At 40.5% G+C, this 18,566-nt stretch overlaps 1 protein-coding gene across 1 annotated transcript in view; it reads right to left on the bottom strand.

The window, feature by feature from the left end:
• Nucleotides 1-17,814, bottom strand: part of LOC107391647 (phosphatidylinositol transfer protein cytoplasmic 1) — a 117,871-nt gene extending 100,057 nt beyond the window's left edge. The window contains exon 1 of the mRNA XM_015969050.3: nt 17,616-17,814. Coding sequence (XP_015824536.1) covers nt 17,616-17,663 — 48 coding nt within the window. The 5' untranslated portion in view covers nt 17,664-17,814. The remainder of the gene's footprint in view (nt 1-17,615) is intronic.
• Nucleotides 17,815-18,566: the final 752 nt, after the last annotated feature.

Raw genomic sequence — 18,566 nt, 5'->3', positions numbered from 1 at the left:
GAACACCCAACTGCGCCCAAGACCCAACCTTCGTGCTGATGATTTGAGGTTATGTTGAAGAATGTGAAGATAATCCTCCTTCTTCATTATCCCATTTATTCTCTGTAAAGCACCAGTTCCATTGGCAGCAAAACAGCCCCACAGCATAATATTCCCACCACCATGCTTGACTGTAGGCATGGTGTTCTTAGGGTTAAAGGCCTCACCTTTTCTCCTCCAAACATATTGCTGGGCATTGTGGCCAAAAAGCTCGATTTTCCTTTCGTCTGACCACAGAACTTTCCTCCAGAAGGTCTTATCTTTGTCCATGTGATCAGCAGCAAACTTCAGTCGAGCCTTAAGGTGCCGCTTTTGGAGCAAGGGCTTCCTTCTTGCACGGCAGCCTCTCAGTCCACGGAGATGCAAAACACGTTTGACTGTGGACAATGACACCTGTGTTCCAGCAGCTTCTAATTCTTGGCAGATCTGCTTTTTGGTGATTCTTGGTTCACTCTTTACCCTCCTGACCAATTTTCTCTCAGCAGCAGGTGATAGCTTGCGTTTTCTTCCTGATCTTGGCAGTGATGAAACAGTGCCATGCACCTTATACTTACAAACAGTTGTTTGCACTGTTGCTCTTGGGACCTGCAGCTGCTTTGAAATGGCCCCAAGTGACTTTCCTGACTTGTTCAAGTCAATAATTCGCTTTTTCAGATCCATGCTGAGCTCCTTTGACTTTCCCATTGTAGCGTTTGTATCCAATGAGCCCTATTTACCTGGCCTAAGAGAAGTCACCAGCTGTAGTCACTCATAATCACTCACAAGAAGTTAAGAGGCCATGCTATGAAGCTCAGTTCACTGAAACGTTTCTAAGTCACCTAAATTGCTAGTTCATGTTGCTGTATGTATATTTGTGACCCAGCAAATGTGATCACTTTTCTCTGTTAACCCATAATAAAGACATTAAAGAACCAAACTTCATGAATGTTTTTTGTGACAAAGAAGTATCTGTTCCAATCACTCTATCAGAGAAAAATCAGAGTTTTAGAAATAACGGGGCACTCAGTAGAGCCATTATATTATATTTTTTACAAGTGTATGTAAACTTCTGACCACAACTGTAAATGTTTTCTGGTAAAGTCTAGGAGTCTAATACTGTAAAAAACAGAGAGCAGCTTCACAACGGGTTTTTGAAAAAGGCGGCTTTGGTCGAAATAATCAGCTGCTTAGTTTCCTTTTTCAGCACGCATTTTACAGATTTAGCAGCCGCCCTCAGACTGCTGCTGCCAGTAGAGAAAGTCTTTCATCCCTCCTGTGATTCGTTAGTGCAGCACAGAGATAATGGGGGGGGGGGGGGGGGGGCTAAACGCCAGGCTTTTTGGTACCAACACATGGACAGGAAGGAGTCACAAAGCAAGCAATTAACAAATGTAACAACTGTGCTGAAATCATTTTTTTAAACACTTAAGAGAGGACACTATGCAGTGAGGGTGTGTATTGGCAAGAATCTGGCAATACAATAGATCGCATAAAGGAACAATCCGATAAATTGCAATACTAAATGCCATATATTTGCAATTTTTAAATGACCTGTCCAATGCCATTTTAAATCTTTCAGAGCAACGATAGGCCCATAGAGTACGCACTATGAAAACATAATTTGTTCTGAAACATGCTTTTTCTTCATAATTTTATCATTTTATCAACCCAGAAATAATAATGATTGGATTTAATGAAATCCTGCCTCCACTTATGTGAATTGCAACCGTGTCATAATGAAACCCTAGATCCCCAGCAAAGTATCATGCAGAGTGAAAGAAACAGCTTTTGCAACCCTCACACCAGCAGTGATCTGGCTGTTGGGAGAACCAGGACATGTCTTGGTGGCCTGGCCACTAAACTGTCCTAATCTGCAAATTTCAAGTACCTCCCCTAAAATGCAATTTCAGGTTCTAGGAATCATCGAACTTTACATTTGCAACTTGGAGAAAGTGGACATTAGTGTTTACAGTCCAGGGGAAGAGGGTTCCAGGTTCAACACTACCTGGATGGGGAGGAGTGAGCAAATTATTTCACACTGAAAGCATCAGCGGTGCGGAACGTCACTGCTTCAAATAAAATCTATTACAGTATATGGAGTGTTTCAAATCAGCTGCGTCGCAGCAGTTTTCAGGCGCGTCCCTGAAGCTGCGCCGCACTGCTAAAGATAGGATCAGGTTCTATTATTGCAGCGAGCCACTTCTGGAGCACATCAATTTCCACAGTTAACATAAGGCTAGACAGGAAATCACACATGGTTTCAGTGTAAAATCCCTGGGATTTTCAAAAATAAAAGTACGGCAGCGATGCTATTTTATATATATGTAGCTTACGTGTGACCCATTGGCTTATTTACTCCTTGTATCATTCCAGAAGTACAGCGGTGTGTTTTTCTTGGCTATAATCCTGCCAGTGAAGAGGAACAACATCCTATATGACATCGGTTTAATGGCAGATTGCAAAAACAAAGCGTCCGCGGCCAAGACTCTCCCGATGTGAAAAGGACCACTTTGAAGTTCGTGAGTAAACTGTTTTGCTGCCATTTTGCACTGCTGGTTCTTCCAGTGTGAAACTGGGGTGATGACGCAAACCTGTTTCATTCAGCTACTTGCAATAGCTTTGTAGGCATGTAGTGGATCTGAGGCTCAGAAAGCACAATGCTTGCATGGAGTCAAAAACGGCTTTTAGGGTGTTTTCGAGGAAATCACAGTATAACATGGTCAAAAGCTCCTAACCGTGGATATAGTTGCTTTAAGACTGAATTCAATTGGAAAATTCAGACCAGACGCTTCCAAGTCACATCCTGCGTTATTGAAACTTCTTGTTCCATCACATAAAGGAACTAAAAACTGCTGCCAACTAGCAGTCAGAGTTTGAATTGCACCACAGAAAAAGAAATAAAGTAAATGTTAGCATGTCAATTCTCAATTACAAAAATCTGTTTTTAATATCAATTCAGTATTATAGCACAAAATATCGTGATATTTGAGTACATCAATATTTTCTTACATCCCTGTCATGCAGAGTGTTTTGATGAAATCAGACAGTTCTTTGAATTTAAGGTCATTTAATTTTTAAAGAGTCACATTCAGGAAATCCTTTAACATTAAGGAACCAATGTTACCGTTTGTTGACTCATCCTACAACCAGCTCTGGTGACTGAGCAGCAGATACAACACACACAGTGATCTGTGATGACAAAATGTGTCATTGTTAAATAATAAAAACAAGCGTATTTCAACAGAGATTAAAGGGGCATTATGGAAGTTTGACAGTCAAAACATGTATAGAAATAATAAATGTCTTCTTCATACATTCTCCTGCAATGCCCTGGTCCTGTAGAATGAGCCCTGGCATTTTTACTGTGATTGCCTGTTTTTCTGTAAAATCACAGAAAAAGAGAGATGCTCGGGTCGAGCAGGCTGCTTCATGCGCGTTCACGCTCAGGCATCGCCCGTAGCATTTGCTATCCGTAGCTTTAGCAGCAGAGAGAGAGGCAGTGCCACTTTGTCGCTGTTCCTAACGCCTAGTGATGAACCTAACTACATTTCTGAGGACCCTTAGCTACTTTCTTCTAGATATTTCCTGCAAATTAGCAACAAAATAGCCATTTTCGCTCCGAACCGTTCTTTGAACGTTGTTTCAGCTGTCATCAAGGATATAAATATTACAGATACAAACTGTGTCACTGGTGCTATAGCACATCCAGTAAGACGGCGGACTCCCGTGCAGAAGACCCAGGTTCAATTCTGGATGTGAACATAATTTATTTAGTTTATTTTTTACATTAATGGCATATTTTTATACAGTAAGATGCCCAAATTTTTATTTGAGACTCGCCGAACAGCATTGAATTCACAGAAAAAAAAGATGTGAGTTCAACTTTCATTTTGGAACAATTTTTCAAGCAAGGGAAGGGAATGATCTGAGCATGCAGGAGGACTGACCCATCATAAACCTTTGTCAGCTGTGCTGAAGAGAAAAGTCCAGAACCAAATTATTTCATTAATTAGCTGCACGTTCTCCTGTCCTCTGTCCTCCGGGCCACACACACACACACACACACACACACACACACACACACACACACACACACACACACACACACACACACACACACACACACACATGGGACTGTTTCAGCTGTTATTTTCGTTAAGGAGTGTGCACGTACAGCATGCGCGCCTCGTGTATGAGTCTACTATTGAAGCTGCCGTTACGCTTTTGGCCTGAGGGGGCAATCGCGGGCATAAAAATTCAAAACTCCGTAAAGTCCCTTTAAGTGATTAAAATAGAGACCATCATCATCATCTCCATGTTGTGGGATTTTTTTCTTCAGCTCAGCAACTAAACCAGGTGATTTCAATCAAAAACTCAGAGACTCTCAACGTGACGAGAAGATCACATGGAGCATTTATTCGACAGAAAATCTTTTATAATATAACACACACGGACACACACACAGAGCAACACAAAACAAAGTTGATGCACACAGTCATCGAGGAAATGAGAATAGCCCTCATTCGAGGATAATGGTCTATCACAGCCCATGATGGTTTCCTCCAGAGGAGCAAATGGCAGTAAATGGGATGTTGATTGAATCATTGCATTGTCATGTTTTCCAGATGGCAAAAGGGGCCTGCACCGTACAACAAAACCAAAGGACGAAAAAGCCTCCAACAGGTCCCATTTACAAAACAAACTCCCAGTAAACCAACCATTTTAACCATCATAACAGAGAAATGAAGGAAAGCCGCTTCTGAAAATATAAATGCCACTAATGTGAATAAACCAGAGCAGTCATGCAACACTAAAGGAGTTGGCTAATTTTAGCCAAAATTGGGTAAGGTTTTGTTTTACTTCTGAAATTTTCCTTTTTCAAATGTAACCATGGATTTTATCTAGAACGTGTCTAACCGTGTGGTTGATTCGTAAAGTTTTTGAAATTCATTAGAAAATATCCCAAATAAAAGGCATATTGTTACCAGAGTTCATCTGGTTAAAATAAAAGGTTGAGATTCAGTAGGACTAAATTAATCAGTGATTTACCAAACTGAAACTCAAATTTGGGACGGGGGTCCTGTTTTGAAGTCCTTCTGACATTTCCCTTCCCAGTTCATGACCTTACTTGAAGAAATGTGAGGTTTCTTGTTATTTACTTTCGTCACATGGGCTGAATTCTAGTGAGATAAACTTGGAAAACTCAGGTCAGACTCGTTCAAGTTCCGTCAGAATAAGCGCGGTAAAAACTGCTGCCACCTAGCCATTGGAGTTTGAATTGCACCACACAAAATGAATGCAATAAATATTTGCTAATTTGTACATTCTCAATAAATAAAGAAAATCAATAAACTGCTTTCAAACATTGATTCAGTATCATAATATGAAAAATGGTGATATTTTAGTGTATTGATATTTTCTTACATCCCTTTCTGTATGCAAGAACACCCAATTCTCCATAACCCATTTTATTACAAGAACAGGAAATTATTAATCAGTAAAACCAGATTTGCTGACCTGCAATTTAGCATCGTTGTTCTCAGTGTTTTAAGCTCCCTGGCCTATGGTTAATTAAAAGTCTCCTGCAGGCACCACAAAAATATGCTCCAAGTTAAAAAAAAATAAAAAGGTGACCACTAAAACTGAAAGGTCCTTGTTAAAAGGATCTTAACAAACCAGCAGTTGTTGACACTTTTTCTCCCACATGAATGAGTACACAGTGGAAACACGCCACCGCCTGCACTTAACCCAAGTCAGTCAATAATGCCACAGCCCATGAAAGGTAATGAGCATGAAATGGTTCAAATTGTCAATGTCATGCTTGAGGGTTGATATGATGTCCAACACTTCCATACATGACAGAAAATCTTTACGGGAAAAAAAAGCAGTATTTCTCTTCTAATGGAGGATTCTGTAAACCCGTTGTAGTGAGACAGGCTGCAGATGCTGACTGCCTTTAGCCAAACTGTTTGAAAGAGTTTCCTTTTCTGTCCCCAGTCAAAACACCTCATAGATGCAGGTGTGCGTCCTACACTCAGAAGTGTGTGATCGCCCAAATGACTCCTGACATTTTCAGGGATGTGAATGCCTTGAGAAATGTTGTCCTGAGCCAGCAGCCCAGGTGCTGTTCCAGCCAGCTATCCGGTCATTCATCCACACAGCCAGACCCACATCCTCCCAATTATACAGACATCACTCCACAAATCTGTCTGTCTTTTTTCTTCTTTACTTCCCCATCATGCAACTTCCTTAAAAAAACACATGCATCTATATTTCTGCAATTATTTCCAACTGGGGATGCACTGATAAGATTTTCGATGATACTTCTATTATGGCTGAGAACCACTTCAGACGATGTTTAAAGGCAACTAAACTAGGGATGCACCGATCAGGTTTTTTGCTGCCGATCACCGATACCGATATCAAAGAATGCTGATCACCGATACCGATCACCGATACCGATCACGTGGATTGGCCAGAAATTTTCTACAACATTATAATGAGTGCTACAAACTACATAATCTGGGAATAAAGGAAATGTAACCTAATCTAAAATGGTCTGTACTAGGGTTGTCATGGTGTGAAAATTTAATCTCATGGTTATTGTGACCAAAATTACCACGGTTTTCGGTATTATTGCGGTATTTTTTTTAAACGTGCTACATTTTCACACAATTAAATAAACCCTGTATGTCAGGAAATATTGTCCTCAGTTTGTGTCTAAATTTTGTCTAAAATGTGTTATTTTGTAATTATGTTGTTTATTTGTTTACATTTTTTCCCTTTAGTCTTTAAAATACCAATATTTGCCCATAACTTCTTATTTTATGTCTGTTTGATGTCATCATTTTAAAAATATTAGATCAGATGATACTCAGTACTCAAGTAGCCTTCTAGTCAGATACTTTTTTACCCTTACTTGAGTAATAAACCCTATATCAGGAAAATATTGTCCTCGGTTTGTGTTCTTCCAGTGAGCTTTGCAGATGTGGGAAAATGTCATCAGGCAGTAATCGTTGTTAAATTCATAATTATTCTCGGAGACCAACTCTTATCTGCCCCTGGGAGCCCCGTAATGCATAGCGTCATTTCAACATGGCGGTGTCCGCGACACGGTTTATATGCAGGTAGCGGCGCTGCGGCTGCTTTATATAGCGACTCGTTGCATTCTCCCTCAACCCAAATCCTCGGATCACGCATTTTAGCTAAAACGCTAACGTTAGCTTGCCTTGCGTTGACTGTAGAGTTGTGGGTGATGGTCACGCAGATGTGTCATGAGATTTGAAGCGTTGCTGCCTTTCACAGACACTTTTTCTGCACGTGCTGCAAACAGGATAGCCGTCCGTCTTCTATAAACTGTCCCTTGGCATTCTTTAAATATCCAAAAGATGCCCGTACTTCCGACTTTGTCTTCTTTGAGGGATAAAAAATGTCCTCCTGAGCACTGCCGTCTCCTCCTTTGACCATTATTTCAGCTTTAGCTTCAAGAAAGTTTTGGTTGTAAACAACAAAGCGTGCATGTGCCGCCGGCAACTTCAGCAGATGATACGGTGGCTGGTAAGGGTCACCGCGCCTACACCGCAGCCACGGTAATCCACCAAGATAATTTTTTTTTAAACAAGACGGTTATTATTATTGTCAACTTTTTTACCGGGGTTTACCGCTACACTGGTTACCATGACAACCCTACCTGATCGGTCTGCTTTGATCTATTTTGAAAACTCCGATCAAAACCGATAGGGGCGCTATCGGCCGATTGGGATCAAATGCCGATCCATCGGTGCATCCCTAAACTAAACTACCTACATCTGCTTCAGTTAAACACCCTCACAATCCTGAGCTGCATCACTATCACGCCAAAAACAAACACCACGTGTCCAACCCCCTCCCTCTCCTGAAACGCATATGCTAACGGCAACATGGTGGACATAAACATCAGTTTTACTTATCGTACGATGACAGATATGTTCAAAAATGACCAATATCAGCCAATAATGATGGTGACTCTTATATATTTTGTGGATTCATAAATCAAACTGTTTGGTCCATTCGTTGGCAACAGATATTGAAATGTTTATTATGGTAAATAATGGAAGTAGCTAAGATTTCTCATATTTGCAAAAACCTTCATGAAACATTTTCACGGCCCAAGTAAACTATAACTGTTTTATTCTTGTTTCTGTACAAAGCAGTGGCAGCTCATCTATAGGGGGCGCTAGGGCGGTGCCCCACCAGTCTCGCAGAAAGAAGAAAAAAAAAGATAAGAATCACAAAGTATTAAAATTTTTAAAAAATACATAAATAAATAAATAAGTTATATATATATAAATAATTAAACTAAACAATCTATACATCATACAGACTATATGTGCGGTGTATAATCTGCATTTAAGTGTAGTTTAAAAATGTTATTTCAGATTTGTACCACGACCGATTCCTCTTGTGACATATTTCCTGTTCCTTTGGGGCACACCAATGTTTACCATAGACCTACGCTACAACCGGTGCATGCATGCTGGATCCCCCCCTCCAATACAAAGAATAGGAGAGCCTTTGGTCACAGAGTGTTGCGAGCGAAATTGGGCGGAGTCTCAGCTCAGGATGTTCACCCAGAACCGGAAGCTCTCCGCAGTTCACCATTCTTTTTTTATTAGCTCACCATTCTTTGTTTGTTGTAGAGCATCTGAGTACACTTAGTGAAGTTATTTTTATATATATTTTTTATGGAGAACCGGAAAATTATAGATGTATAGATATAGATATATATGCCATCAGATATTTGTGAACACCCTCTAGCAGGTAAAAAAGCCCAAGGCAGTCAGGAATTAGCTCTGTGTGACTTTGGGACATAGGGTTACACAAACTGAGGTTTTTTTTTTTACTATAACACGAATTATTATGACAATAGCCCAACAAAGGTAAGACTGAGTTTATGCTTTTTACTTCATGAAATTAGCTGTTTTTGTTTTGCTGCTGAGTTCCTTAAGTTTTGCAGGTAGAGTAATGGTACTTGTACTGTTGTAAAGAGGAGAATCTGGGCTTTCATTTATTCGGCTGTTTCTGTGGATAGCCTCATGTTGCATTGCTCCTACTGTGTTTTTCTCCATATATGTATTTATCTAACTTGGCGTCCCCTAGTGATGATATGTGGTTAGTGCATCTAATAGACGGCATGAATGCGCCCCACCAAAAAATAATAGAAAGGTGTGGAGTACTTATGCATCTGTTAGAAGCACCATGATGGTACAGTATGATGGTATTTCCTGATATTTGGGCATCTCTCCTCAGATTGGCCAATATGGAGCTAGGATTGGGACAATATTCAGCGAAACTTGTACCAAGTTTTGTAACTTCGGACATGTTTCATCACATGTAACTTTGGATTCGTAACTTGTAACTTTAGTTTTCTAACTTGTAATTCTCAATTCGTACTTGTATTTCTTGTTTTGTAACAGGAACATTGTATTTTGTAGATGTATTTTTTATTTTGTAAAATCAAACTTTTATTTTGTACATTTACTACTCATTTAATTAATTGAGAATTACAAGTTAGAAAACTAAAGTTACAAGTTACGAATCCAAAGTTACATGTGATTAAACATGTTCGAAGTTACAAAACTTGGTACAAGTTATGCTGAATATTGTCCCAATCCTAGCTCCATAGACTAACAGCATCGTGACTCTACAACTGACTTGCAACGCTGATGTTTTATCTCCACAAATAAAACACGTCTGAAGGAGTTCTGCTGTGTGGAGGCATTGCTAATGCTAATGGTTAGCTTCTGCTCGTCAAGACGTTCTCTGCGGGTTTCTGAACGCTAATCAACGACAGGCTTTTCCTTCGCAAAGCAAGATGGGTGAGGCCATGAAGGTTAAGTGACACAGTGACGTAGATCTGTCAACTTTTTCAAATCCTAGAGTTTCACCGTCTATTTTCTATCAGAAGCTAATGCAGGAGATTGGTGTAGAAGGCTATTTTCATGTTCAGCCTGCATGGAAAACTTGATGACCTAATACATAATGATTAAAAAAAATGTTTTTTTCAGTGTTCCACACCTTTAAGAAGAACTTTAACTTAGTTTCAAAGCTAACTCTACATCAAACAACTAAAAGAAGACAGACTACATCAGCCATAAAACACAAGATTGACATATAGATAAAAATACGGCTCTTTTTTTTCTGCCTTCCTTAAAGCTTCTTTCCGGAGCATTTCTCTTACCCGATGGCACCATCTAGTGGCTGACAAGCATATCACACAAAACCACTCTTCCTCTGTTTTTTTAAGATGGCAACTTCACGTTTCTGTTTATAAATGTGTTTCTGTAGCTGACAAACAGAGCTAAAACACATTGTTTTACGAGTATTATTCTCATGTCATGTTGTATTTTCATATATTTATATTTTAGAGACTTTTTTGTCCGTGAAAAGTTCATCAACTCTGAATCAACTGAGGTATTCCTTAAACTTGAAGCATTAAAGAGGCAGTCTAACGCTATTGGTTAGTTCTGGTCGGTGCTCAGTTTCCTATTGCACGGAGCTCTGCCGGGGGCGTGCTTAGCAAAAAATAAATAAAAAGACGTATTGCTTATATTATATCACAGTACATGATAAGATAATCACTTTTACGGATTTCTGACAAATCATACATCATTTCTGAAAGAGGAAATCTCCGGAAAGCAGCTTTAAGTGTGTTTAAGCCTTGAGTCATTAAAACACTCAGAAATCCAACTAGTACATTCTTTACTTTTGGTTTGCCAACTGAATCCCAGACTGTTGCAAAACCGTATTTAATCTCATTCTGTAAGGAAGTCTTGACAGATGAAGCTAAAAAAAGCAACATATTGTTGTGACTATGATTAAAAACCAGGACATTCATCAACAAAAGCTTAGTAAGCTAAAGGGTGCAGCTTGTGGACGCTCAGTGACTGAGGTTAGCCAGAAGGTGTGCATCGTTAAGGTGAGGTTAAAAGTTCACGTCAGACAAAGACAGAGTGGTCTAAGTGAGACACGGCGCTGCAGAGAAAAACATTTAGACTTTACCGTCGGAACAGAAGGAGAAGTACATTTAATACATCTGCCGTAATACATCACCTCCCTATAAAAAAGCCCAGAGTCTGATAAATGGTTCAAGCTTTCAGGAGAGGAAAGCTGTTATTCTCAGAGTACTAAGAAGGGGAAATGATTATTTCTCAGTGAAGTGGCTGAGGTATGGTTACATCTAAATCATGTGAGAAGGAACTTCAAACTAATACTCAGAAACAGGATCTGCAGTGCATTAAAATACCTCAAAATGACAGAACTGGACCTTTTTTACATTGTCTATGCAAACACCTTTCATTTGAAAAGCAAGGACCAGAACTTTCTGCAGACCTGAGAAGTACAAAGACCCGCTTTCAGAACAATCAGACTGATCATTTCCAGGATTTCAAATAGAAACCTTCAAAGAAGAAATGATGAAAATTTGGAGTGTGGAGGGGCAAGGCATGTTGCAATACTTGGAGCACACACCCGGTCCAGGAAAGAGATGATTAAGGAGAGAGACTCCCAGAGCAGTAAAGGGTTCCTACAGCACACATGGTGTGTGTTAAAACTTGCATAAAAGCAGCACAGACAGCCTGGACCAACATCTCTGGTTAAAAAAAAAAAAAAAAAAAAGAGGGACATGATGACGCATCATGGCCGAGCAGCAGACGGTAATCTCCTCCCAAAGATGCTACGCAAACAGACGTGACCCTGCATGTACCCGTGACTCCACATTTAAGAGCACAAACACACACTGTATTAGTATATGACCCTGGGGAACTCCAAAAAAAAATCCCAGAACTTCCTGCATGACCTTCTCTCTAAAAGTCCTCTCCACCATCCCTTTCCTCCCTCAGCAGGCAGCACAAAGGAATTCATCCACTCCACCGCTCCATCTTTCCTCCCATCAACATGTCCTTCCTTTCTCTTCCAACAAGCAGGAAAGTTTGGGTTTAAGAGGAGGAATGAAATGAAATGTGTGCAGCGGTGATAAGAGCAAACAGAGCAACCCGCCGCCTCTCCTGCAGAGCCTTTCCCCAGCAGTAATAAGGAGATTTTGTACAGAGTTAGAACTGTAAACAAAGAATGACTCTATCCTCTCTGGGGCTCAGCCAAACTGAGCCATGTTTAAAAAACATAAATAAAATCCACTTATCTAACCAATAAACTCCTGCTTATTTACCGAATTACGCAAGACTAATCCCAATTTCGGAAAAAGCATTTAACAGTTTAAAAATGACTTTTAACATACTTATTATTGTAAAATATATCCAAGAAGTTGTTAAAGTATATGTTTATCTACATTTAAGCCATTTTATAAAGTCTCATTAGATGTTATCCTTTTAACTGTAAGATATAAAACTGTCACAGTACGGTTTTTGCACGTTTCGTGGTGCACAGCCTGTTTAGCCTGGATGGGACGGAAGGAAGTCTTTTTTCCTGTAGCAACTTATAAAGTCAGGAAGTTACAACCGTAGATAGATGCTGATCTGGCAGGCAAATAAGATACAAGTGGTTATTTTTAGGTATATGGATAAAAAAGGTCACCAACAAGTACAGCTGAAAAGATTTGCTTCAGTTTGAAATGATAAAATCCTAAATTTTTGATGAAAATCAAAAGACGTTTTACACAGTTTTTTGTAAACTGGCCCATTTTCTAGTTTAGTCATTTTCAGTAGTTGTGTGTTTAATGACCAATGATGCATTTCTGAATCTGAGACAAAAGGGAGTAGGAATGCAAGTAAATATCGACACAATGACACATTGCAATTTTCCATGTCATGATACTGAATTGATATTAAAAAGCATTGCATCAATCGTTATTGAAATTTTACATGCAAATTTTGGTTGGTGCCATTCTAACTCCGGCCACTAGGTTTTTACCGACTGAATTCTGACAGAAGAACAAATGGTAAATGGCTTGTATTTGATATAGTGCCTTATAGAGTCCTAAACACCCCAAGGTGCTTTACAACACAATCAGTCATTTTCCTGCACACATTCACACCCTGGTGGTGATGCGCTACAATGTAGCCACAGCTGCCCTGGGGCTCACTGACTGAGACGAGGCTGCCACCAGTCCCTCTGACCGCCACCAGCACGAAATGGGGCTGAAGTGTCTTGCACAAGGACACAACAGCAATGGACTTTGTACATGTAAGATGTGCATATACATGTAAGATGTACATATACATGTGCATCTTCAGGGTTTCCCCCAGCACCTTATAAGCCTGGTGGCCCGCTTGGCCACCCGCCAAGCTAAGCGTCATGCCCCGCCCCCCTCCCCGACCATACCGTGTTCGCTGACACGAGCGACACAACAAAACTAGAGCCCTCTATCAGCTAATAATGGTGAGAAACAGCAGCAGAACATGTGCAACCCCCCCACCCCCACACCTGCTCTCATGGAGGAGCGCTGCTGGATGGTTGGGGTTAGGGTTAGGGTGGCCAGAAAATCTCCACAGGCAGGCTCTTTACTTCATTTGTAATGTCAGTTCCACAATGGAAGCATCGGCAGTGAGAAACGGCAGCAGAACGGTTTACTCCCGAACTTCAAAGACACGGGAGAGTCTTGGCAGCGGCACAGCTTCCTCGCTCTGCTCTTCGCTGGACTTGCGAGATCACACGATCTCTCAAGACTTCAGGTCACGGTTTATTTATGCAATCCACCAATAAACCAAAAGAAGGAAATCAGGTTTGATATCGCTGTTTGATGTCATAGATGATGTTGTTCTTCTCCACTGCCAGGATTAAAGCCATGAAAAACACACTGCTGCACTCCTGGAACGATGCTGTGAGTAAATAAGCTGTTGGGTCACACGTAAGCTTCATGCATATGAAAACTGCATTGCTGCAGTACTTTATTTTGAAATTTACCGGTGATTTTACACTGAAACTGTGTGTGATCTCCTGTCTATCCATAAGTTAACTGCGGAAATTGACGCGCCGCTAAAGTTGGGATCAGGTTCTATATGAGCAGCGTGCCGCTTCTGGGACGCGCCTGGAAATTGCTGCTTCGCTGCTGGTTTGAAACACTCCATAGTCTGTAATGGATTCTACTTGAAGCAGTGACATTCCGCGCCGCTGATGCTTTCAGTGTGAACCCGGGCTGAGGATGAGCCCGGTGACCCTAGGAAACCTATTTTAACCACTTGCTGAGGCAAGAACCCAAAGCCAGAGGAAGTATTAGCTCGAATTTGGAGAAGCCACTTCTAATCCCACTTGCTTCACCCAGGTTACGGCAAGTATTTGAAAAAAACTCAACTAGTCTTCTTCTTGTATGTTGAAGTAGTTTCTCTTCTTATCCAATATGATTCTTTAGCTCAGAAACATCTCCATAAAACAAGAAACTAAATTAAATTACTTCCACTTAAGGACCCCATGTTTAACATGGTTTATAAGTTCCAATCTAATAAGGAGAAATGTTCTACTCTGAGGTGAAGAACGTATGTAGGGTTGTTTCTGCTTACCCAGAAAAACTCACTGAAAGGACATTTTTCCTTACAGGACCACAAAGCATGTCAGAATTGTGCTTTAGAGTTGGTGATGACTATGGACAACCATGATATATGCCTTAATCTCAGAAAAACTCAAATTCAACACTGAATCTTCTCTTTAATTTAATAAATGTTTCAATCATGCACCGACAGGCTAATGGGGGTTGCTTTATTTTGACTTTCTGTAGGAGAATAACCCCCTTGTACAAATTTGACCACATACTGAGTGTTTAATTACACTCAGTAAGCCTCTCAGAAAAAAAAGTGTCTCCTTAGAAATTTAAGCAACGTGACTGGAAAGTGTTCTCTGCTACTTTAGCCTCAAAATGTAAACGAGGTAAGGGCAGAGGCTGGTTCAGTGAATGGAAAAATCATTTAGAAATGCAAAGACTCAGATAACCCGCACAAGTGACATCTCTCTCATACTCACAAACACAGCCCTCCTACATCAGCTTTCTATCATAAAGATGACATTTCCTTTTTGAACTCAGGTTTCTAACTGAGTCAGTGGTGTAGCACTTTTCTTGCTGCTTGAGCTGAAAGCAGCTGTACTTTGGCCATGGCATAAATGCATCTCCAAGCTTTTAAATGCAAAAATACACAAAGCTGTGAAAGAGCACTTGCCTCATTAAAAATATCTTTGCATTTGCTTTATAATCACAATTTAATGTTTCAATTTCAGGCCTGATTACCTGAGTAAACTCAAAACACAGTTTTGAAATGATGATTTTCTGAAGAAATCAAAGAAAAAAAAGAAGCCAGAACAACATCTAAAGCACTGCAGGTCTCATTCAATCAAAGTTAAGGTCAGAGGTCAAGTATAAACAATAAGAAAAAAGACGAGGGAAAAATAATGGCCCAGTCCCAATACTCGCACTTGCACTCTTGCACCCTTCAATTGCGCGTTCCCGGCCAGGGGTGCGAGTGCGTAGGGAGTCCCAATTCTCAAGTGCGGAAGTTGACCACGCCTCCATTGCACCCTTAATCTGCACTTCACCCAAGTCCGCAGCGATGCGGACCTCGGGCAAGGGTATTACCCACAAGTCATTGCTGCAGGAGAAATGGCAAAGTTCCTTTTCTGAAAATATATATTTTCGAATAAAATTAGTTAATGTTAGATGATTAGTTGATGCTCTAAAACTTTTTGACAAAGCAGCAATAAATGTAAATTGATTTCAAATAACTGTTTGGCTGTTTGTTTTAAAGTTGTTAATAAAGGTTTTTGAATAAGTATCACGGCGACCAGCATCCCGGCATGCATTGCGATCGATGATGCAATGCTCCCTGTCTCAATTCTGCAATTATTTGCACACTTGTGCACTACACACTCGAACCCTACTGCACACTTTCTCCAAGTGCACTTTGCTGAAGTCTGCAGGACGCAATACGAGTATTGAGATTGGGCCAACATCCATGGGTTAATCCTGAACCCAAAATCGTTGGCCCAAAAGAACACAAAGGGTGTTTCTCAATGTCAAGGCGCCTGGCCTTGCGAGGCGATGTCTTGCAAGGTCAGGCGCCTTGCTTACAGGGACAATGTCCTTCCTTGGTCAAAGAAAACGGTTAAATGGAACAAACTTGCATCACGTGAACATGGTTTCCACGGCGGTCGCGTAACATCACGTGACACGGGCGAGAACGTTATATTTTATACGCATTCGTTTCAAAATAATATATAGCGAGACTTTTACTTTTTACATTGTGTATATATTTGTTAAATTAAATACAGAAGCGAGTTACTACCCACTAGCCACTGAAGCAGCAACTACTAAGCAACTAACCAACCATAGATAACTTCTTTAGATCTAGAAAAAAACATTTTAAATTGGTTGACTTATACTTAAACTTGACATTTGTTTTAGGCTTACGTCATCATTTTTTAATTAGTCCCGGTAATACCGAACACCGTGGTAAAATGTGGAGGAAGTTGGACGGTATAACGTCCAAGCCTAGAGCAAATATCTGGTCACATCACTTGTGTATTATTTTATGTATGTATAAGATTTCCCTCCAGTCAGTGATTTCCACAAATCCTGTCATGACCTCTACAAAAGCAGGCTGAAAATGGGAGAAACATGGATGCAGTCAACCATCAGCTTACACAGCAGAAGAGAATCCAATCATATCAGCATTCCAGTTAAACCTCTATCCTTACATTCCTGTAAATAACTTGGCTGAAGAAAAAGGTCCAATTGCTTTGGATAATTTAAACATCATAGATTTTTTTGCAGAGAAACCCATCTGTTTTTTCTTATCTCAAGATCTGATGTGACACAATGCCACGGTGCAAAATAAAATTCCGCTTGAGCATCATCCACCATCGCATCACGGGGGGGGGGGGGGTAAGAAGAAACAGTTGACAAGGTGATAACTGCCTGATGCACAAGTGAGGATTGCAGTACACATGCCAGAACAGGGCATACATCTTCCTCACCTGCTAATTTTAAACAATCATTCATAGTGATAAATAATGACCCCTCTATCTAGTAGCCTATCAATCAGTGCTGCAAGGACTAATTAGTACCATGGAAATTCAGTTAAGTGCACAGACAACTGCTGTGTAGCGTTAGTGTCGTTGTGTGCAACAAATTAGGCATGATTTCATTAATAAAATGCAATTTGCATGACTGCAAGTGTGTTTCCTTGGCTGTGCATGTGCGTGTGCGTGTGTGTGTTCAGGGTGCTGGAGAGATAATGATCCTGTTTTACACACTTCTCAGCGTGCAGTTTGTTCACACAGTTTAAAAATCTGCCACTTTCTGAAACAATTGTTCACAATAATCTTTCTTTTCCACTCAGTGCGTGTTCAGACATGACAGCTTCCACCTTGACCTCAGGCTGGAACGGCTCCACATGTCTGCAGCCCATCTCAGAAAAACAAACTGGCTTTTTTTTATTTTTATGAAGCGCTCCAAGTTCATCTAAAAGCATTTATCTTACTTCATGTAACATCACGCAGCCACGTGTATAGAATAACAGCGCGTGAGCTGCCATGGAGATGTGCATCTGAGACGCAGCGAGCTGCTTCAGCCAGGCTAAATAAAACATATAAATAAAAACAAAGGTTTTAGATCTTACCTCCTCTACTGTGAGGGGCATGCATATCCTGTACTCCTTCATTAACATCTTCCTCTACGCGTTCCCGCTATGTTTTCACAATCGGTGCCTGAGCCGCTCAGTAAGTTCCCTCAGCCGCCCGACAGGATGTGTGTGTAGAATCTGATGATGTGTCAACACATGTGAGAGCACGCGCTGACAGCCCGAGTTAGAAAATGGACCCCGAGTTACGCTCGACTACTTCTTTCATCGGAACCAGCAGGCAACCTCTCCAGCATCGGATATGAGTGTAGAAATCAGCTCGTACGGTTCTGGATTGTCTCCTCCTACCGAACTCACGCGTCAAGCTGCTGCTGGAAAACACGCAGCAAAAGCCGAAATCAATGTACGGACTTTCAAAATAAGAGCGCAACGCAATAAAATGTCACTAATTGGCATTTTGAAAGCGTTTTATTGTTTACATTTGAATTTATTTCATAAAGCACTTTACAATAACAATAATAACAAAAAACAGCAATTCAACAAGGGAATATAATCAGAGATAGACTATTTAAAGAGCAAGTCACCCCCTACAAGAAACTTACTTCACTCCCTCTTCTTGTTTGAAAAAGGCAACAAATGCTGTTGCCTAGCAAACCGAGAGGACGGAGCCGCTAACAAACACACACACACACACACACACACACACACACACAGGCTCACAATGGCATTGTGACATCATAAGGACCAGTTTACATCATAGCATACCTCTTAGCCAATAGCGGTGGCAGATTTAAATTCTAATGCAGTGCAGAGTTCTTACCTGACAACGGCACAACACTGATAGTTTTAGGCAGAAAATCACAATTTTAACTAAATAGAATAGAATAGAATAGAATAGAATAGAATGCCTTTATTGCCACTATACAGGTGTAAAGTGAGATACAGAGAAGTGCAAAACTATTAACTACACGTGCCTGCAGCACGATTAGA

Source organism: Nothobranchius furzeri, chromosome 4, assembly GCF_043380555.1.
Source record: "Nothobranchius furzeri strain GRZ-AD chromosome 4, NfurGRZ-RIMD1, whole genome shotgun sequence".
NCBI classification, from domain to species: Eukaryota; Metazoa; Chordata; class Actinopteri; order Cyprinodontiformes; family Nothobranchiidae; genus Nothobranchius; species Nothobranchius furzeri.
Note: the sequence above shows the minus strand (reverse complement) of the source record. Positions and strands in the feature narration are given on the sequence as shown.